Source organism: Impatiens glandulifera, chromosome 2 (assembly GCF_907164915.1).
Source record: "Impatiens glandulifera chromosome 2, dImpGla2.1, whole genome shotgun sequence".
Lineage (NCBI taxonomy): Eukaryota > Viridiplantae > Streptophyta > Magnoliopsida > Ericales > Balsaminaceae > Impatiens > Impatiens glandulifera.
In genome coordinates this window covers 6097897-6118879 of record NC_061863.1, presented here as the reverse complement: position 1 = coordinate 6118879, position 20983 = coordinate 6097897, and the positions used below count along the sequence as shown (strand labels likewise).

Sequence of the window (20983 nt, the reverse complement as noted above, 5' to 3'; positions counted from 1 at the left end):
TGAGTTGTTTTATGTCTCTTTGTGAAGCGTTTGTGGATATATTTTATTGCCTTTTATCAAGGGAATATTTATTTGACTAAGTTTTAGTTTCGATTTCACAAACATGATTTCATTTTAATTTAGTTCATTAAGAATCGAATAATTGACTCGGAACTTTTAATCTATTTTGACTTGTTTTTTCACCATGAACTACTTTAGACTATTGAAAACCTATTGAATAGAACTATTGAAGGTGTAAAATAAAATAATATCATCAAATCATTAATATGCATATTTTAGACTTTTTGTTTTGAAAATGAATGGAGCCTTGAATGTTAAAGTGGAGTCCATAAAGTTGGATAACTGATCATTAAAAATCAAAATAAGGGTAAGTTTGATTTTGAGATTACAACTTGAATAAACCACTGTTCCAATAGATTGGTACAATAATTTGAATTACTAAACCGGATTAAATCAACTTTTAATAAGCAAATAACAAGCTAAAACGATTAAGTTACAAATAAAAAAAAATTGAATCAAACTAGTTCTAAAAAACATAAAATAAAATAAAATAAAATAAAAATAAAAATTAGATTGCATTTTGGTGGGTGTATGTGTCCCATCAGAATTTAATGTAATAATTTTGTACTGGTACATCTTTATCATTTTATTCCATAAAATATGTAGGTTTATTTAAAAATGATTTTGCAAGAAAACTTTGTTCATCGGTTAAAAAATTATATTTGTGTCAAATAATTAAATTGAATATTCCTAATATCAATATTTTAAACTATTATAAAATAAAGTCAAAATAATTTGATAATTTGGTTCATAAAAGATGAAATTAAAAAACAATTATTAAATAATAATATCAAATAATTAAGCTCTTAAAATAGTATTATATATATATATATATATATATATATATATATATATTCACAGTAAATTAATTTATATTTTTCATCTGCATCAATATTAACATTTAAACTAAGATTTTTTTTTTAAATCCACATCTTTCTAAATGAGCTAAGAGTGGTCATTTTTTCAATATTGGGAGTTTGGGACTATTTTGATTCACTTTATTCGTGAGAATAAATTGTCATAAATAAACTAAATCAAACAGACTTCAATTATTCTAAATAAAAAGGTAAAAAAAAAATCTAAATAAAATGGTTTAGATAATAGATTAAATATAATTTAGTTAGGATTGGGTAAAAAAATATATTTCACTTTTTTCAAACGATGTATTTTGAACATATTCCAAGCATACCCATATAAATGTGATGGTTAGAAGAATGATATATTACCTCAAAAAGAACATTTTATTTAGGCGAAATTATGTGAAGTTATCATTCTTAGGCCTTGTTTGGATTAGGGTTTTTGAAAAAACCTAGAGAGGGAAAAAGGTAATGATTGGTGATGATTTTGAGGAAGTGATGATTATTTTTGGTAAAAAGACTTAAAAAAGTATTGATATATATGAATAAAATAAAAAATAATAATTTAAAATAGAGGGTATTTTAGTATTTTGGTTAATGAAATGAGTGATTTGATTGTTGAGAAGTGATTGATTGGAAAATTGTTTTGGAATAGGTTTTTAAAAAACTCAAAGAGAACAAGGCCTTATTCAAAATTAATAATTTAGTTTTCTAGACCAGACTGTCACTTAAATTATCATGATTAATATATTTAGACAATTACTTAAATCCATAAATTCTTTAACCGGGTGTTGAATATGAAATTTTGTAATGAAAACTATTTAGTCTAAACAATCTTTGTGATCTAAACTACTCTAAGTATTTTGTTAATTAAATAACAAACTAAATTTTAATATTTTATACACAAATAAACGGAAAAAAAAAACTTTTTAAATTAAAATCATGATTAAAGACCATATAATTAACTATCAACCTTTAGATACTAAAGTATTGTTTTATAGCTCAATTTGAGGTGCTAGTGGAATAATTAAAGTTGACTTTGAGATTTAGAATTCATAAAAAAAACTAATAAAAATAATATTTGAGCAACTCGAAAAAGGAAGTGGAGAAAAGTTTATAAGATAATTAAAAGAATGAAGGCATTATGATAGTTAAATTATTTAATTACTTCTCTATTGTCACACATTTCAATAAAAAAATTCTTTAAAGTAAAAAAGAGAGCTATAAGTGTCACATTAATTAATATATAATAGACTTTTACCACATTGTATATCCCTACGACTCCTTTTTGAAGAATTGAGATTTGTTTTTTATATTTTAAACCTATAGGGTAGGGAAGTGAAATGACATTCTTATTCTCAAAATGAATTATTGGAAATTCTACTTATAAACACTTTGAAATGGAATTGAGTTTAACAGAAAAAATCATTTAATTTATTAATATATATATATATATAAAATAGATTTCATATCTAAATCAAATCAATGAGATATTTGATAGAAAATTTATAATTTTTTATTTTGTTCAAACTCATATTGAGCTCTTAATTTAGGTTTTCCCAAACAAAGATCAAACAAACTCTTTACAAACATTATACAAACAAATATATTAGTAAAAATTTAACATGTAAAAAATCTCAAAATTAACAACTGATAACACATTTCTATCCTAAAGAGTTACCCGACTTCATTTCTAATCCGACAACCACATAAACCGACAAAAGACCAAGAACCACATAAACCGACAAAAGACCAAGAGATCGTCGGTATTTGCAATAAATCTACCATGGTCCCCTAGAAATGAAAGAAAAACAAGTCTAATAACTCTGCCCATTTCTATAATGTGCTAACAAACAAAGGGTCTTTATCGGTCATCTAAGTGCTTAAACCATGGCCATACATTTTTGCCATCTCCCCTTTAGAAGACAAAACTATGTAGTGACAAAATTTCTTTAGATTTTTATACATTTGATCCCTCTTCTACAACAAATGGTTAGAGTCATGGCAATCCGAATGAGTTTTTGATCAAGGCTCGAGCCCATGGTGCGATAAGAGCTCGAGCAAGAATCAAAAGAACCAAAGGGAAGACTTGAATATTTGATAAATGTGCAGCTAGATCTAATCAAATGACCTTAGTTTTTTTTTTCTCTAATCTCACACTGTTCTTTATCTTTAGTTAGAGTTATTACTCGCATTTCATTTTATCTTTATAACACAAATTCGTCACAAAAACATATAATAGAATATGAAGTTATATAAATCACAAGAAGTAGCAACAGCTTTTAATGACATACCTTACAAAAGGGGGAGTAGTAAAGACTTCCAATGTCCAAACTCAATGCAGTTAAGGCAGCCCCATCTACCCTCTTCCAGTTATCAAATAAAAGTTCTGTCAAATGTGCAACAACCAACATGATAACATTCATCTCATCTCATTTCATTAAAAAATTGTATTAAAGATACAATACAATGTATTGTCTAATTCAAAATAAAAGTGATTTCTTCAAATTGAACCATATCAATATGATAGTTTTCTCTATGTCATAACCTATTTCAATTACCATCTCATGTTCCAAAATCTTAGACAATTGATCTTCTAGGGCCTTTGTTTGATGAAGAATTTAACATATCAGCCAAACTACCAAATTACACTTCCTTTATTGTTTTAGTACAATTTTAATATTAAATAGAAAGAATGTTTTAGTCATCTAACCTAGATAATACATTTATTGCTTATGTTAATAGAAGAGATGGTATATTATTACCATTTGTGTACAATCTAATCTTACTGCACCCAATTACTAAGACAGGTTTGAATTCAGATTACCTTCTAACACAAAACTAAGTTATATTTCTCAAAAAAAAAAATCTAATTAAAAACAATTTTCCGTAGCACAATCAATTTAATTTTACAACTTTTCACATTTTACACTGAAAATGCAAACAAAATCACTTTCCAAAAGGTCTCAAAGTGTCTCATCTAGAAAAAAATGAAGTCCAGTCCTTACCTTGTATTCGAAAATCATTGTGGATTCGAACACTGCTCTTAGAACCTCCGCCTTCCCCGGCCCCCCCTGCTCAATGTTAAGTGAGAAAAACAGACATACTAAGTACTAGTATTGATATAACCTATTAAATGCTAATAACTAATAGAGTTGTCTGTTTTTGAATTATCAAAATATCATTCAAAAATCTAAATATATATTTCAAATAAGCCATTGAGTAGTAAATAATGAACAGAATCTAAACTTTGAAATCTCAACAAAAATACATGATAACCAGATGGGCAAATTGATACAAAACTAGGGTTTGATTTAGAAGATGAAGAATCCAATACATGAGTGAATTACTTCCTTGTATACAACACACCTATCCTATTACTTAAATAGGAAATTACATAAGTAATTTTAACTACAGTTAACAGTTTTATAACTAAAAATTAACTACACTCCCAATTCATTGTTTATTAGATCTCGTATTGGCGTTTATCATCTAATCTTGGCCGTTGATTTACATTTGATCTCGACCATTGATGGCTGGACATAAAACATTGTAATGAAAATCAACCTTCAAAGCTACAATCAAGGATGTTGTTTAGATGAGAATTGTCAAACCAACCTGTTGAAACTGAAACCTGCAATCGAAACCAAGGCAAAAACGCAGGAAGAGAAGCTACATATCGCAAGACAACAAAACTTCACTTCAGAGATGGAAGAATCCTTATTCAGCATTCTTGTTAGTAGCAGTTAAGTATGAATATTATGTTGAAATGAAACTGTTTTCTCATCTGAAGAACTTGGACCATTCTCATGAAATATAATGTTGAAATGAATTAGAAATGATCAATTGCAAGCATAGAATGTTTAAACATTGCCTAATTGGTATGCAATTGAAATCATTGAAACCTTCACATAGTCAATTGGAGCTAGCAATATGAATAATATATCAAGGATCTTCCTAAGATTCAAGTACAGTAATGCATCTTGTTCAATAAACATCATAACTAAAATGAAGCTACAGATAAAAGGAACAAATAGGTGAAAAGTTCAGATTCAGAAGCATCAATTAAAACAGAACAACAAGAATCAACCTTTTTGTTTAGCCATGCTCCAAATTTTCCATTTTTAGTTAAATAATGACTGCAATGAAGTAAATTGATAAATCTCCTTTATATCATGCAGATTTAGCAAAGTAATAAATCATGTAGAGATAGATCATGAGACGAAACTATTGGATCAAATAGAAAGTAACAGATCAAATCAATCAAATAACAAACTCCAGATCTAATAAGTCATCCAGATCTATTAGAACGAAGACGATCTATCATCTACGCAACATGAAAATCCAATCAGCTCAAGACCTAGATCAGTAGAAACGAAAATCTAACCGCATTCACTGCGATCTCCGATTCAGTTGATGCAAGGCGGGAGCTACTTCGGTCGGCGATAAATATAAAAATTGTATCGCCTCCTTCACCGGAGAAGCAGTTCCCGATCTGCACCAAGCGAATTAGAGATCACAGCAACAAATCCTCAAAGGCATAGATATGAAGAGAGAGAAACCATTACGGCTGGAGGAAAGTTGAGAGAGTTTTGAAGAGGAAACATATAGGGGTTAAAGATTTATTATATGAAAGACAGACGAACCAGATTCAGCCACGTGCTGATTTACCTATATTTTGATCTTGTTTTTTTATTTTTTAAATAATCCAATTTTTAGGTTAAATTATTATTTATATTTAATAAAATCAAATACTATAAAAAAAAATAAAAAAAGTATTTTATTTGATGTTTGGTGATGATTATATAATAATTAAATGAATATTTTGATTTAACACATTCTATTTTAATTTATTTTAAGAATAACTGTGTTATATAGAAAAACTAGCATGAATTTTGAAAGAATATATTATTTATTTATAAATATTTTAGACAAAATTAATATTATTTATATTTAACTAATTTAAAATTAATTTTAGTTTTTAAAATTATTTTTAATAAAAAATTTAATATTAAAATTTATTAAATATCTAAAAGTTAAAATAAATTAATTTCATGAGTTTAAAAAATATTTAATGTAGATTTCTTCTTAGTAAAAATCAAATCTATTACACAATTTATAACTTGACGTACTTTGTACTATTAACTTTGGACTATCATCGACCTCTTATCCATTATCACAATCATTTTGTCATCACTACAAATCAACCATCAATCACACAATTCACCTCTCATATCGTGATCTCTCGTCAAATTAATCGTCAATCTTAATCGACCTCTCATATCATGACCTCGCATTTTTTACATGCATCTTATCATACTCGACAAAATAACCACCAATCTCAATCGACCTCTAATATCGTGAGCTCACACATTTTAACATTTCGATCAATCTAAATTTCATTCATATTATTTCTAACCACTGGTATCTTCTTTATTATCGGTCTCTTATCTCCACAAATTCCACATCTCATCTCATGATTTTTACTCTTACTGCGACCTCTTTTACCACCAATCGACCTCTTATATTGTGATTCATACTTTTTCATATTCCTCTTTATCCACCCGGAAAATCATCCACAAATCTCAATCAACCTTTAATCTCGTGATCTCACACACTTTTACGATTCGATTAATCAACATCTCATTCATATATTTTATACACTAATATATCATTTATTATCATCCTCTTTTATATTACCGCGATCTCTTTTTTACTCCCACTTCGGTAAATCAACCACCAAATCTCAATCAATATCTCATTTCGTGACCTCCCACACTTTTACACACCTCTTATCCTCGTCAAACCAACACCAATCCTTATTGACCTCTCATCTTGCGACTCACACTTTTCATGTCTCTTTTTCCCTTCGACAAATAATTAACCAAATCTTAGTCGACCTCTTGTGACTCACTTTTTCATATGTCTCTTTATCCTTTCGGTAAACCACCGACCAAATTTTAGTCGACCTCTTGTGACTCACACTTTTTTCATATTCCTCTTTATTTCATCGACAAACCAACAACCAATCTTAGTCGATCTTTTTTACCCCTACTTCAACAAATCAACAACCAATTTCAATCAATCACACACATCTTATCCCTCATCAAACCAACCACTAATCTCTCAATTGACCATCCTCATCTTATGACTCACACTTTTTCATATGCATTTTTATCCCCTTAGATGCCTATTTATCCATCGGCAAACAACCCACCAATTTTAGACGACCTCTTTTACCTCAATTTCAACAACCAATACCAATTGATCACACACCTCGTCAAACCAACCATTAACCCCCAATTAACTGACCATCATCTTTTGACTCCCACTTTTTCATATGCCTCTTTTATCCACTCGGTTGACAAATCACCCACCACTAGACCTCAATCTCATGACCTCACACTTTCAAATGCTCGTCAACTAATCAATAATTTCGACCTCACACTTTCACATGCCTCTTATCCCTTATTTAAAAGTAGTGCCACCATATATTGTATTCAAGAATGCATTTTTTAACATCGATCTCTCAAATATTTATAATACTCACTTTTAAATTTGCAATTTTTGGATTTAAAAGTAGTGCCACCATACCTTACCACATGAGATTGTTGAAATAATGTTTAGTTTGTTTATAATATAAATTATAATGTTTTTATTTGAATAAAGTTATTTTGACTTTAATTTATCACTATATTTTCGTAGTTGATTTTAAACATTTTTTGAGTTACATACAAAAAAATAAAAATAAAGCAATGAGTAAATATCAAGTCATATATCTGTTTTTTATAAATATTGTTCTATCTATTAATTTATTTAATTCATTCTAACAAAAACAAGAATCTTCTCAACTAGTAGATCAAATGTTCTTCTTTTCTTTTCTTAAATATAAAAAAATAAATTAAATTGAAAATACTTAAATACAACCAAAAGCTAGAATTGACTTTGATACTATCAACTATTTTTTAAAAATAAACCAGCAATTACATGTTGTAATTAATTATGCCCAAAAGCCAACAAACAAAAACTAACCTACATAGTTCATGGATTCAAAGATTGATGAACAAACCCAAGTACATAGGATCGTCTCAATTGACTTGGCAACGCGAATACAACTTTCACTTTCACAGGGTCCTTGTAGCAAATTTCAACAGCTTTACCAATATCCATTTGAGGTATATCAATGCTAATAAATTCATCAATAATATCTCGCATCTTTGCCGCACTTAAAAATTTAGATTTAGATTCGGGAATCAAAGCATTTGCAACACTAGTATATTGTGATGCCATTTGGTCACAAATTGACTCAAATTTGGAACTAAGATTGTCCAACGTAGAGTCAATCCTTTGTTGAAAGGTTTCTGATTGTTTTTTCTTTTGTAAACTTTTCTTTTTCGATAAAAGTTTATTTCCTTTTTTCTTGAATGATTTGTTGTTTGATGAAGTTCTATGTGAGCCTGACGAGTGGGAGACAACAACTGATTCATCTTCACCCTCCGATGAAGAACTCAAGGTCGCCTTCTTCTGCCAACTAGGATCCATACTTGCATCAGATATATCTTCAGCAGCTCTGAACTCTGTCGCTCTATTTTTACCTACACCATGTCTAGTTTGCACAAACAAAACCAGTTTAGTTATAAATTAAGTTAACCTATTTTAACTTCTAAATAAGAACAATACCTTTCAAAGGAAATTCATTACCCTTAATTGTTTTTAAATAACATCATATTCAAATAGACTAACAATTTATATATATCCACTCAAACAAGAGAAAATCAAGATAGTAATAATTTGATCTAAAATTGTATTTTTAATCAATTTTCATGCCTGTATTTCTTATTATAAATCAAAATGACATGTTAAGATTTTAAATTTTAATGTTCACAAGCTAACTATAATAATTAAAGTTCACGAACAATTTTCTTTTTTTCGATAAGTTAAACAATTATAAATTTATGTATAACATTATTTCAAAAATAAAAACAACAAAAATTATTCTCAATACTGACCTGAGTAACAAATGAGGAACAGAAACTATAGAAAAAGAATGGAGAAAACTACATGATTGAGAAAAAGAATAGAGAATGAGAGGAGTAAATGGGGAGAGTGGAGAGGAGTAAATGGAGATAGTGGAGAGAGAATCGTGTGAATACTATAGTAGAGGGATAAAATGAAAATGAAATTTAATTTTAAAATAAAAATCAATATTCAAAAAATAAATTAATTTAAAAATTAGAAAGAAGTGAGATTCAATTTGAAAGTTGATGTGAGAATAAAATATTTTATTATATTTAATCATTTAAACTCTTGTTTAAATAAAGAAAAAATATGTATAATTAAAGTAAATAAACAATTTTTTATAAGATATAATGATCCCTCTATAGTCATTAACATAAAAAATAGTTCAACATAAGTCTTTGTTTTTTCTTTGATTAAATTTTATGAATATTATATCATACTATATTTCATTATTGTGATTAAACTACTCTATTTTTATAATATTTTATAGACTATTTAGAAAATAAAATAGGTATAATTCAAGATAATTTAAATGGATAGAGTTTAAAATAAGTGGGTGAACTTTTATTAAGAAATATAAGGCATGTTGTACATGATTTTTAGAAAATGAATCATTTAGTAATATTGATTTGAGATAATGAAGAATAATCTCTAAATTAGGAGGAATGAATTTCATTCGTGTTATATTTTTTTTTCATATTCATTTTTTTGTGTGTTGTATTTTCTTTTATGTCCATTTTTTTATGTTCTCTCATGATCATAATTATAATTATAATATATATATATATATTATAATTATAATAGACGTTCTTTTATAATTAAAATAATAATATTTTTTTATATTTATTGAAAGAAATTATTTTAATTATTTAAATAATATTAATAAAATATAATTTTAATAATAATTGCAATAACTTATAATAATATAAACATTTTTATATAATTAATTTTAAATATTATATATTAATAATAAAATTATAATAAATTAATTTAAAATTTAAAAATAAAATAATAATTTTTATAAAAAAATATTTAAAATGATAAATATGAAATATTTTAATAAAAAATTCTATTAAAAAAAATTATACTAGTTATTAAGTAAAATATTATATTTAATTTGATCAATTATTAATATATAATATATTAAAGATTTTATCTTAAATAATTTTTTATTTATAATTATAAAAAAAAATTAAATCATTCAACTATTATTTTATAACTATTATTTTATAAGTATTTTAAATATATATATATATATATATATATATATATAATTAGTATGATAAAATATTATACTTAAATATTTTATATATTTTAAACAATTATAATATAAAAAAATAATATTTTATATTTTTAATTAAATATAATATAATAAAAATGCAAATATTCAAACCTTACTAATGAAAATGAAATTAATTAATAATTTCATATATATTCTTATTCCATACATTTATCCATCTATTTCCTATTCTCATTCTTTCAGTTGAATAAAGCTCTAAACACTTTGATTAAAATGTTATGCTAATATCTCTATATAGAATAAAGTAAGTTAAAACAAAATTATGAAAGTTGTTTAAAGTGTTTTAAGGGGTATAAATTTATCAAAAGTTTTAAAAATATATTATTATTAATTAATATATATATATATTATAAATTAATTAATTAATTTATGTTTCCTCAATTATATTAATATATTTTATATTATAAAAAAGTTATATAAAATTTAAAAAATTTAATTTTCTCTCTATTAAATATTATTTTTATTAATAATTTCTCGCTTTCTACCTATTAATGAGTAAATATTTTTAATTAAATATACTACAATTAATCATTATTTATTTTAATTCGAATTATTTTTATTATTGAAAATTAATTATTTAATTAATAAGAGAATAAATTATTGAGCACAACAACAAGAAATAAATATTTTTTTCACTTTCTTTATTTATATATATATATATATATATATTAAGTTTGTTAATAATAATAATATATATATATTTAAGAACATATTAATATATTAATTATTTAAAAAATTATTTATTAAAATTTAAGAATAAAAAATTGAAGAGATATAAGTTATTAAATATTTTTTAATAATAAAATAAATAGATAAATAGGATAAATTATTAAATGTATATGGTGGTGATATGTATAATCTATTATTGAAGACTGAAAATGATTCTCATTCGCTATAAATATATTTTGTTCCACTGTAATTTAGTATAATTTTTTCCAAAATTTTTATTTTTTATTTTTTTGCATGGGCCATAATTCTTGGTACTTTATCATGATTTTGGGAAATTTTTTAACCTTACAAAATCCCATTTTTATTTTTAACCCTTTTTTTTAATTTTCAATTTTACCCTTAATAACTTTTTTCTTTTTCTCTCTTCCTTTTTCTTTTCCCCCATTTCTTTCTTCCTGTTTTTCTCTTCTCCTTCACTTTCCACCCGCGACTGTTCCCCTCCCCCGCGACCATTGTCCGCCGACTGCCTATCTTCCGGTCCCATTCTTCCTGCCGAGCAGTCGGACGTTCTTCCTTTCTCGTTCTCGTTCTAATCATTCACGGACTGAGGTTAGTTCTCCTTCTGATTTGAAAAACCCGCTTATTTTAATGAGTATGAAGTTTAGTTTAATTTAGGGATCGCTGTTTTAGAATAATCTGAATGGTTGGTTTTAGAATAATCTGAATGGGGCGAGGATCGTGAGGGTTGAGCGTGAGGCGTGGGGTAGTGCGTGGGCTTGGGCGTGGGGTGAGTGCGTGGGCTTGGGCGTGGGGTGAGTGCGTGGACTTGGGGCGAGGGGTGAGTGTGTGGGGTAGTGTGTGGGCTTGAGCGTGGATCGTGGGGATTGGGCGTAGGCTTGGGCGTGGACTGGGGCGTGGGGCGTAGGCTTGGGCGTGGGCTTGGGCGTGGGGAAATTTCCCAAGCGAAGAAATTTGAGATTTTGCAATAGCAAACCGTATCGATCGAATTCACAAAGACGCATGGATAGGGTTCCAGTCCTGGAGAGTTACAACACAAAAGATATTTATTTGAATCACATGTTGAAAGATTTAGAAATCTATTAACGATTTTTTGTGTATTGACAAGGCATCTTTGTCTAAGACAGCTGAAACTGCACTTTTAGAAATTAGTCAAAGACAGCTTGGATCACATCTAAAAATGCAGTTTCAGCTGTCTTAGACAAAGATGCCTGTCAATACACAAGAAATTGTTAATAGATTTCTAAATCTCTTTCAACATGTGATTCAAATAAATATCTTTTGTGCTGTAACTCTCCAGGACTGGAACCCTATCCACGCGTCTTTGTGAATTCGTTCGATCCGGTTTGCTATTGCAAAATCTCAAATTTCTTCGCTTGAGAAATTTCCCCACGCCCAAGCCCACGCCCCACACCGAAGCCCACGCCCCAACCCACGCCCAAGCCTACGCCCAATCCCCACGATCCACGCTCAAGCCCACACACTACCCCACGCCCAAGCCTACGCCCAATCCCCACGATCCACGCTCAAGCCCACACACTACCCCACGCCCAAGCACACACACTACCCCACGCCCAAGCACACACACTACCCCACGCTCAACCCTCACGATCCTCGCCCCATTCAGATTATTCTAAATCAACCATTCAGATTATTCTAAAACAGCGATCCTTAAATTAAACTAAACTAAACTTCATACTCATTAAAATCAGCGGGTTTCCCAAATTATAAGGAGAACTAACCTCAGTCCGTGAATGATTAGAACGAGAACGAGAACGAGAAAGGAAGAACGTCCGGCTGGTGCTTGGCGATCGTCCGGCTGCTCGACAAGAAGAATGGGACCGGAAGATAGGCAGTCGGCGGGCAATGGTCGCGGGGGAGGGGAACAGTCGCGGGTGGAAAGTGAAGGGGAAGAGGAAAACGGGAAGAAAGAAATGGGGGAAAAAGGAAAAGGAAAAGAAAAAAAAAAGAAAAAAAGGAAAAAGGTTATTAAGGGTAAAATTGATTTTTTTTTTTATAAAAAGATTAAAAATAAAAATGGAATTTTATAAGGTTAAATATAAAAATGACCCTCCTTTAAGGGTCATTTGATCAAATTTCCCGATTCATTTGGTTGTTTTCAATATAGAAATTGTGAAATCAAACTCAAATAAGAAATGACACATGAAGTCCTTCAAACTATAAAACTATGAGTTTGATACAAAATTTCGAATGGATTACAAATTAATATTTGAATCTAACCGACCTCTAACTTCCATTCAGCCTCTAACTTCCATTCGGATAAACCGATATCTTCACTTCGCCACACTGGTTTATCCCATTCCTATATTCTACAACACATCTCATCAATTTAGCTAGAAAACGGGGGAATTTTCTCTTTTATGTGCCACAAGGTAAGCCATCCTTTAATTAAAAGTATAAAAAGTTTATATAAAAAATGTATATGACCCCACACTTATTTTTTTTAAATACATCAATTTTAAAGGATAACTCACCTTTAGAACAAAAAAAAATAGATCTCCCTTAAAAAAATACATTCTAATTCAGGTTCAATCCTATCATTTTATTAATATGCTTGTAAAAAAAATCAGAATTTATTTTAAAAGAAAACTAATATGACCTTTACTTTTTTCTTTTTGGGAATTAATTAATGAGATATCATTTTGAATATTACTGATTATGAGTTTAGACACAGAATAATAATAGTTTTTTTTTATTATTAAAATTACTTAAGTTATTTGTGTAACGTCATAAAATTCTAATTTCCTACCCCTAATTCAACGTAAATTCGGTCATATATATGCAAAAGAGCTAGGATGCCTTTTTAACATGACTATTAAAATTGTGCTTTAAAAGTCGGTCGTACAGTCGCGGTCCCTCCTTCCACACGCATCTCCTACACCATGCTCTCCACTCCAAGTCTCCCTTTACCTATCATTTAAAAATTGTGGCTGAGTTTCTACACCACACAAGCATAGTGAGTCAATAGACCCAACAAACATTTAAAGGAATACATAAAAGACATTTATTCTACATTGCATTTATGAGGGTTTTTAAGGGTATATCATCATTAGCAAATGTACAGTTACATCTTGAGCACATACTGGGACCCTAGACCTTGAGAGCTGATCTTCAAGGTAAGGAATCCATATTCGTCAATTCGTCAACCATGTTTTGGAATCGGACTACCAAAGCTTATCTTGGTAGCCATCCTCCCATATACGTCAATTCTTTCATCATTATCACTTTGATTCCATGACCCTTCTATAAAATCATTCTTCTTTAGAAACCATAAACATGCAATGAAAACATGCTTTGAAAACAGTATGCATCATTTATATAAAATACATGAATAAATAGCATTGTGTGGGTTTAAAAAACACTATAGAAAAGTTACTTGCCTGATAATTCCTAATCTGCAGGATCATCGGTCGGATCATTCGGTCCTAGGTTCCAATATCCTCGGTCCTAAATATCCTCCAAGACCGAAGATTCTCAGTCGATAGAAGTGAAATTTTTGAATGTGACAATTTGAGCTTGTTTGATATTGATGTTTTTTAATCAACAATTTATATATCATGTCATATTTCTTTTAAATGAGGTAATCGTTTAATTTATTAATCAAAATATTAAAATATATTATCTTATTTTAATAAAATTTAAATATAAAAATATTATAATAATTCAATCAATTATTTTTTATTAAATAATATATTTTTATAAAAGTAACAAAATTTTAAATAACGAATCACCATTAAACAAACTAATAATTAGTTTAAACAAATAATATTAAAACGCCTTGAATGAAAGTTAAAATTATAGTTATAAAGACTTGCGAATTTGGTACTAAAGATAACAATTTAAAATTGTCTCGCGGTAATCGAACCGAATTGTACTGTTTGGAACGATTTTTCAACGGTTTGACCGGTAGTTGATCAGGATGGAGCGGTCAGTGACGGACCTACAAGAGGCCCGAGCCTCCCCAACATTAAAATAATAAAAAAAAAAAAAAAAATATATATATATATATATATATATATATATATATATATATATATATATATATATATATATATATATAACTCTTAGTCAAGTTAGACTTGTAACGGTCATTCAATTTTTATTTATTATATTTTAAAATATAATAAAAACTAATATAATTTATATCTATATAATTTATCTATAAACTAATTCATAATTATATTATTTTAATTTTAAATATAATTTTATTAAAATAATTATTATTAATATTTTATTTTATACTAACAATATTTTCTAATATACAAATTTTTATAATAATACAAATTTTTTAATTAATATATAAATAAGATTTATTTATATAAATAAAGTATAAAAAATTATATATAAAATTATATAAATCATATAATAATATTATTTATTTTAAAATTATATAATAATTATACATTATTTTTTATTTATTTCAATATAATTAATAATACAAATTACTTATAAGGATAAAATATAAAAATTAAAATAATAATATTTTATATTTCTTAATTTTAAATTATTTCAAAAATTTATAAGAAAATATAAATTAATATTAATAAACAAGTTAAAATAGTTACATGTTTTGGTTCGGTATCTCGAGTGTTTATTCACTTGATAATATGTGTTTATCACGTTTTTTTATTTTTGTTCTTATTTATATTTTTTATTTTTTTTATATTCTCATAAAATTAAGCTGAAATCTATTAAATTAGATTTTCATATTTTTTTTTATATAGTTAGTGTTTTATGAATTTGTTTTTGTGTTGCATTTGATGAAAAATTTATTGGGAATTACAAGTGAGTTGTCACTTTACCTACAAAGAGGAGATTAAAATATAGTTCAAGTCATGTCATTGATTGCGAGTTCGAAAAATCAATTACAAAAATTTAGAGAAGATGGATGGCATGATATTTTGGACCAAGTTAACAGTTTTTGTCAATTACACTCGATCTCGATACTTGATATGAATGAGCATATGATAATTGATAACAATGATAGGCGGAGAGGAAGAGGGGAACTCATCACTAATCTTCATCATTATCGTGTGAAAATACTTTGTCAAGTATAATAAAAATTATTTCTTATCTATTAATAGTTAATATTTATTATTTAATGTTAGGTTGTTGACTTGATTATGCAAGAAATGAATAATCGTTTTTCAGAAGTTAATACAGAATTATTTGGCTGCATATCATGTCTTCATCCCAGAAATTCATTCTCTTAATTTGATATTCGTAAAATCATTCGTCTTGCTAAACTTTATCCCGAAGATTTCACATGCAGTGATTATTTATTTTTGGAACAACAATTTCGGGCTTACTTTTTTAATTTACGGGATGCTCCTCAATTTTCTTCAATTGAAGACTTGAGAATTCTTGCTCAGAAATTGGTTGCAACAGAAAAACATATAGTTTTTCCATTGGTTTATCGATTGATAGAGTTGACTTTAGTTTTACCAGTTGCAACTGCATCCGTTGAAAGAGTTTTTTCTGCAATAAAGACCGTGAAGACTGATTTGCGTAATCGAATGGGAGATGAATGGATAGATGATAGTTTAGTTGTATATGTTGAGAAAGATATTTTCTCAACAATTCAAAATGAGTCAATATTGCAATATTTTCAACAAATGGAATCTCGTAGAATAAATTTGTCTTCTTTTATACCGACTCATGGACAAGAATAATTTAGTAATTGTGCTTATTAGTATTTTATAATTGTGTTTGTTGGTATTTTTATGTAATTACCGAGTAAAATTTTAATTAGAAAATGCATTTATTTGATCGCCAAAAAATGCTACGTTACTATGTATTGGGCCCCTCCGAGAAAATATTTCTGGGTCCGCCACTAGGAGCGGTGATGGTATTTATGTCCCCGACTCCCTCTTATCTCACCACGATTTGGACATAAATACCATCCCGTTTCATCCCCGGTCAACTAACGGGGTAATTAGTTTTGATTACTTATTTTTTAAAATTTGGTAGTCAAAACTCTTCCTTTCTTAAAATTAATAGTTAAATTAGTGACATTAATATTTTATTTATTTATAAATACCACGTATATAATAAATTAACTGCGTTTAAAATCTTTAAAACATACCCCATACGAATATAACTTTAAGACTAAAAAAAAGTCTAAATAATAAGATTTAAAAAAATGTTTAAAATCTCAATTACCCAAATAATACACAATCTAACATTAAAAAAAAATTATATATATATATATAACATAATTTTAAATTTTTGTATAGGTCTCGTTTGATTCAGCGTTAATAAGTCGTGTATGGGCGTATGCGTAATAAGCTAATATAGTAATTTTGCGTAATAAGTTTATGCAAAAAAATTATTTTCAAACACACTTTTGCGTTTAAACTCAAATTTCTCTCTACCTTTAAGATTATAATCTCACGTTTTTCTCTCTCATCATTTTTAAATATTTTTTTATTCATTCTTTTTCATCTCTTTTATTTATTTTTAATCATTTTATTCATTCTCTCATTTATTTAATCTATTTCTAATCATTTTATTCATTCTCTCTCATCTATTTCATATATTTATAATATTTTTATATAAATTATTATAATAAAAAATATATATTTAAATATATTTTTATTTATTATTTATAATATATGTATCTTAATATATAAAATAATTAAATAAAATATAAAATATAAATAAACTCTGATCTTTTTTATTTATAATTATAATTTTAGAAATCAAACTAACCTTAATTAACTATCTAAAATACTAATTACAATTTAGATGAATCTCGAAATGAATGATAATACTAAAAATAAAAATGTGAGAGCACAAAAATAAATTGACAATTGAAAGATCGGATCATAAATAGAAGTGTGAAAATGTGAAAAAAATATTATTAAATATTTATATATATATATATATATTAAATATATTTAAAATTATATATTTATAAAAATTAATATATTCATATCATTTATTTTAAAATATATTATTTTTTAATTTAAGTCATTTATTAATAATTAAAATTATATATTAATAATAAAATTATAAAAAATAATTTATTAATATAATTTATTTTCAAATATATATTATTTTTTAATTAAATCATTTATTAATATTTAAAATTAAATTATTAAATATATATATATATATATATAATATTAATTATTAAATAATATATTATAAATATTAAAAATAAATAAGCTGGATTAATAAGCTATATCAAACATACTCCTCAAGCTAAACGTAACTGAAATAAACGAATCAAATTAGCCCATAATTAATCAATAAATTGTTTTCAAATAAAATTGTATTTACTTTTCTTTTTTTTTCCTCTCCGCATCTGCCACTTGTACCTGCTCACAGTCACAGTCACTAGCAATGGTGACCATCCAATTTCGAACAGATCAACACATGGACTTCGTTCATAACTCTTCTCTTCCTCTTCAACCTCTTTCTCCAACTCTTAGCTCCAAAACAGGTCAAGTCTTCACTCATACACCTCGACGGAATAATGCATTACCTCTTATCGAGCTTCTCCGTTACCAAAACCATGCTATCTCCAATCGTATCAACAATTCCTTTGATTCTCGGAAAATCTCCTCCTCTTCTGCATAACATCTGCCAAATCAAGCAATCTGACTTCAGATATCCCACAGATTCGACACGGAGGTCACGGCCTTCCGTTCTATCTCCTCTATACTCAGCTTCTCCGGCAATTTTGCCAGATATTCGGTCCAATTTGGTGACGGAACCGTCGAAAGCTTTACAAGGTTTGGAGGAGAATATTGAGAAGGTTTTTATATAATCATCATCCCTTACTTCTGTTCTGTTCTGTTCAATTTTGTTACTATATCTTAAAACTAGAACACTACGCAGGTCTACACTATATAATTGTGATGATCACATATATAGATTAGATGTTTGATTAAAACTTTTGAACTTTGATCATAGATTATATGCATATATACTGTTTATTAAGGTGAATCATTATAGTTAAACCTTAATATGAATCCGATATGTCTCATTTTCAAGCTGCTTTAACAACCTTCTTTTGTTTTTTTCGCTGGTTTAAATCGTTTTTTCCATCATTATGAATCCGATATATCTCATTTGCTATATATGTGTTTAATGTAGATTTAATAGTTTTAATGATGTTTTTCCTTTAAATAGACAATCATTTTCATAAATGTGGTTTCAAACTCGATTGTTAATACATCCAAATGGTATTAAATGTGTTCATCATTCTCAATTGGAAAGAGTCTTGAGTAAGAAATCAAAGGTATTAGGTTTGATTCATACTTAGAATGCCTTAAGTTGAAATATGGATCATTATTGTGGGGTTCATACTAGCTTATTCCAAAGAATAAACACTGGTTAATAAAAAACTTGTTTAATTGACAAAGGGCTAAAACTCTTGTTTCCTTCTTGCTTGTGATACACTATGCTAAAAGGGGGTCAATGAGGAATATTGTTCCTTTGCAGACAATATTTGGGTGCCGATTCTTCGCCCTTTTCGCTGTTTTTGGTTCTCTGGTTGGCTCTTTCCTCTGTTTTATTAAGGTGTGTTCTGACTTTTAATGCTCATAATTTTCTTCAAATTGCTTATATGATTGAATTGAGTTCAAATCTTTGGCATTATTATAAGGTTGCTATTTAGACATTTTATACTTAGTATGCAAGATTTGGTGTGCACTAAAATAATAGCTTCATGAGAAAGAGACCTTAACAAGATGAATAATTTCAATGAGGACACTTGATTTGGCTAGCTTTTAGTCTGCTTCTGTTTTTTTAGCGAAAAACCAATTAGGGCAATATTATTAATAGAATTGCGAGAAAATTGACCCTAACAGATAAAAAAAACTTTCAGCTACCTAAAAGAACATCTCCTTTCTATTAAACAAGATTTAAACAGAAAGGAGAATATATCACCATCATCTATAATAATCTGAAACAACTTCTAAAGCTGCTTCCAAATAAAGACATTAGATGAATATATATCTACTCTATTATGTATGATATTTTTATCGAGAAATGGACTAACAACATTGTTATGGCGTCCAGGGATCCAATTATATTTACTCTTCTTTCCAAGATTACTTTGTTAACCGAGGGAAGGTTATCTTCACTTTGGTCCAGGCCATTGGTGAGATTTAAAGCTAATCCATTTCTCATATTTGCACTTTACTTTTGCTATCTTATCTTCTTAGATGTTTCTTCCAAAGCTATAATAATAAGCCTTTGTTGTGTAGTGTTCTAATTAGTATAGGAAATTGATAGTATTAGATGTTTTGGATTATGTGCAGTTATGAAAGATGAAGGTTTAGGTCACTCTCTTATTTATTTCTTCTTTGCAAAAAAAAACCCTAGATCGCTAGGCGGGTACTTTACAACCTTTCAAGTCTCTGCAGGGGTCTTGAGATTAGGAAGAAACTTCACCTTATTTCGATATTTTTCCTTATTATTTGGCATTCACTTCTCTAAACAAAAAACAATCATTTTACCTCATTCTTGTATGTTACTATCATATCTATGTTTTTTTTTCTAGATGTCTATCTTCTAGGAACAGTTATGTTGGTTTTTGGTATGGGTCTCTACGAGCTTTTCATCAGTAATCTCGACGTAGCAAATACACTATCCGAGGAAAAAAAGCACTACAGGTCCAGCTTTTTTGGTCTCTTCATGTTACAGGTTTGTTAGTTAAGCTCTCACATTTTTGTTTGAAAATCAGTTGGAATCTAATGTTTTTAAAATGCGGGTTTTTGTATTGAAATTTCCAGGGAAAGCCTAAATGGTTACAAATTAAAACCGTGAATGAGTTAAAGACTAAACTTGGACATGTAATAGTGATGCTACTTCTTATTGGATTTTTCGAAAAGAGCAAGAAAGCAGCCATACATACAGCTACAGATTTGTTTTGTTTTGCAGCATCTGTTTTGCTTTGTTCTGGTTGTTTATATCTTCTTTCTTTACTAACTGAATGTAAAAACTAGGTTAAAGTTGTCTATGTATGTTTACTATGTTTCAACATAGAAAAAGACAATGATATGAGATTTTGATCTTTTGTTTATTT

General features: G+C 27.8%; 1 protein-coding gene and 1 long non-coding RNA gene across 2 annotated transcripts; one reads left to right on the top strand and one right to left on the bottom strand.

Annotated features, from left to right (window-relative positions):
• Positions 1 to 3139: 3139 nt before the first annotated feature.
• Positions 3140 to 5493, bottom strand: LOC124927742. Its single transcript, XR_007098428.1, has 2 exons — positions 3926 to 5493; positions 3140 to 3306 (listed from the first exon to the last, which is right to left on the bottom strand). It is a non-coding gene; the product is annotated as an uncharacterized LOC124927742 (long non-coding RNA).
• A 12809-nt stretch (positions 5494 to 18302) lies between these two features.
• On the top strand, positions 18303 to 20983 carry LOC124926165. Its single transcript, XM_047466345.1, has 5 exons — positions 18303 to 18706; positions 19396 to 19473; positions 19975 to 20056; positions 20459 to 20601; positions 20691 to 20983. The coding sequence occupies exons 1-5, from the start codon at positions 18425 to 18427 to the stop codon at positions 20901 to 20903; spliced, it is 798 nt and encodes a 265-aa protein (XP_047322301.1). The 5' UTR covers positions 18303 to 18424; the 3' UTR covers positions 20904 to 20983.

What these genes read in the sequence shown, in the direction of transcription:
- LOC124926165 (XM_047466345.1), top strand. Translation starts at nt 18,425, where the DNA reads ATGCATTACCTCTTATCGAGCTTCTCCGTTACCAAAACCATGCTATCT. An exon ending in TGGAGGAGAATATTGAGAAG is followed by an intron (nt 18,707 to 19,395) that starts GTTTTTATATAA and finishes GTTCCTTTGCAG; the next exon opens with ACAATATTTGGGTGCCGATT. An exon ending in CACTTTGGTCCAGGCCATTG is followed by an intron (nt 20,057 to 20,458) that starts GTGAGATTTAAA and finishes TTTTTTTTCTAG; the next exon opens with ATGTCTATCTTCTAGGAACA.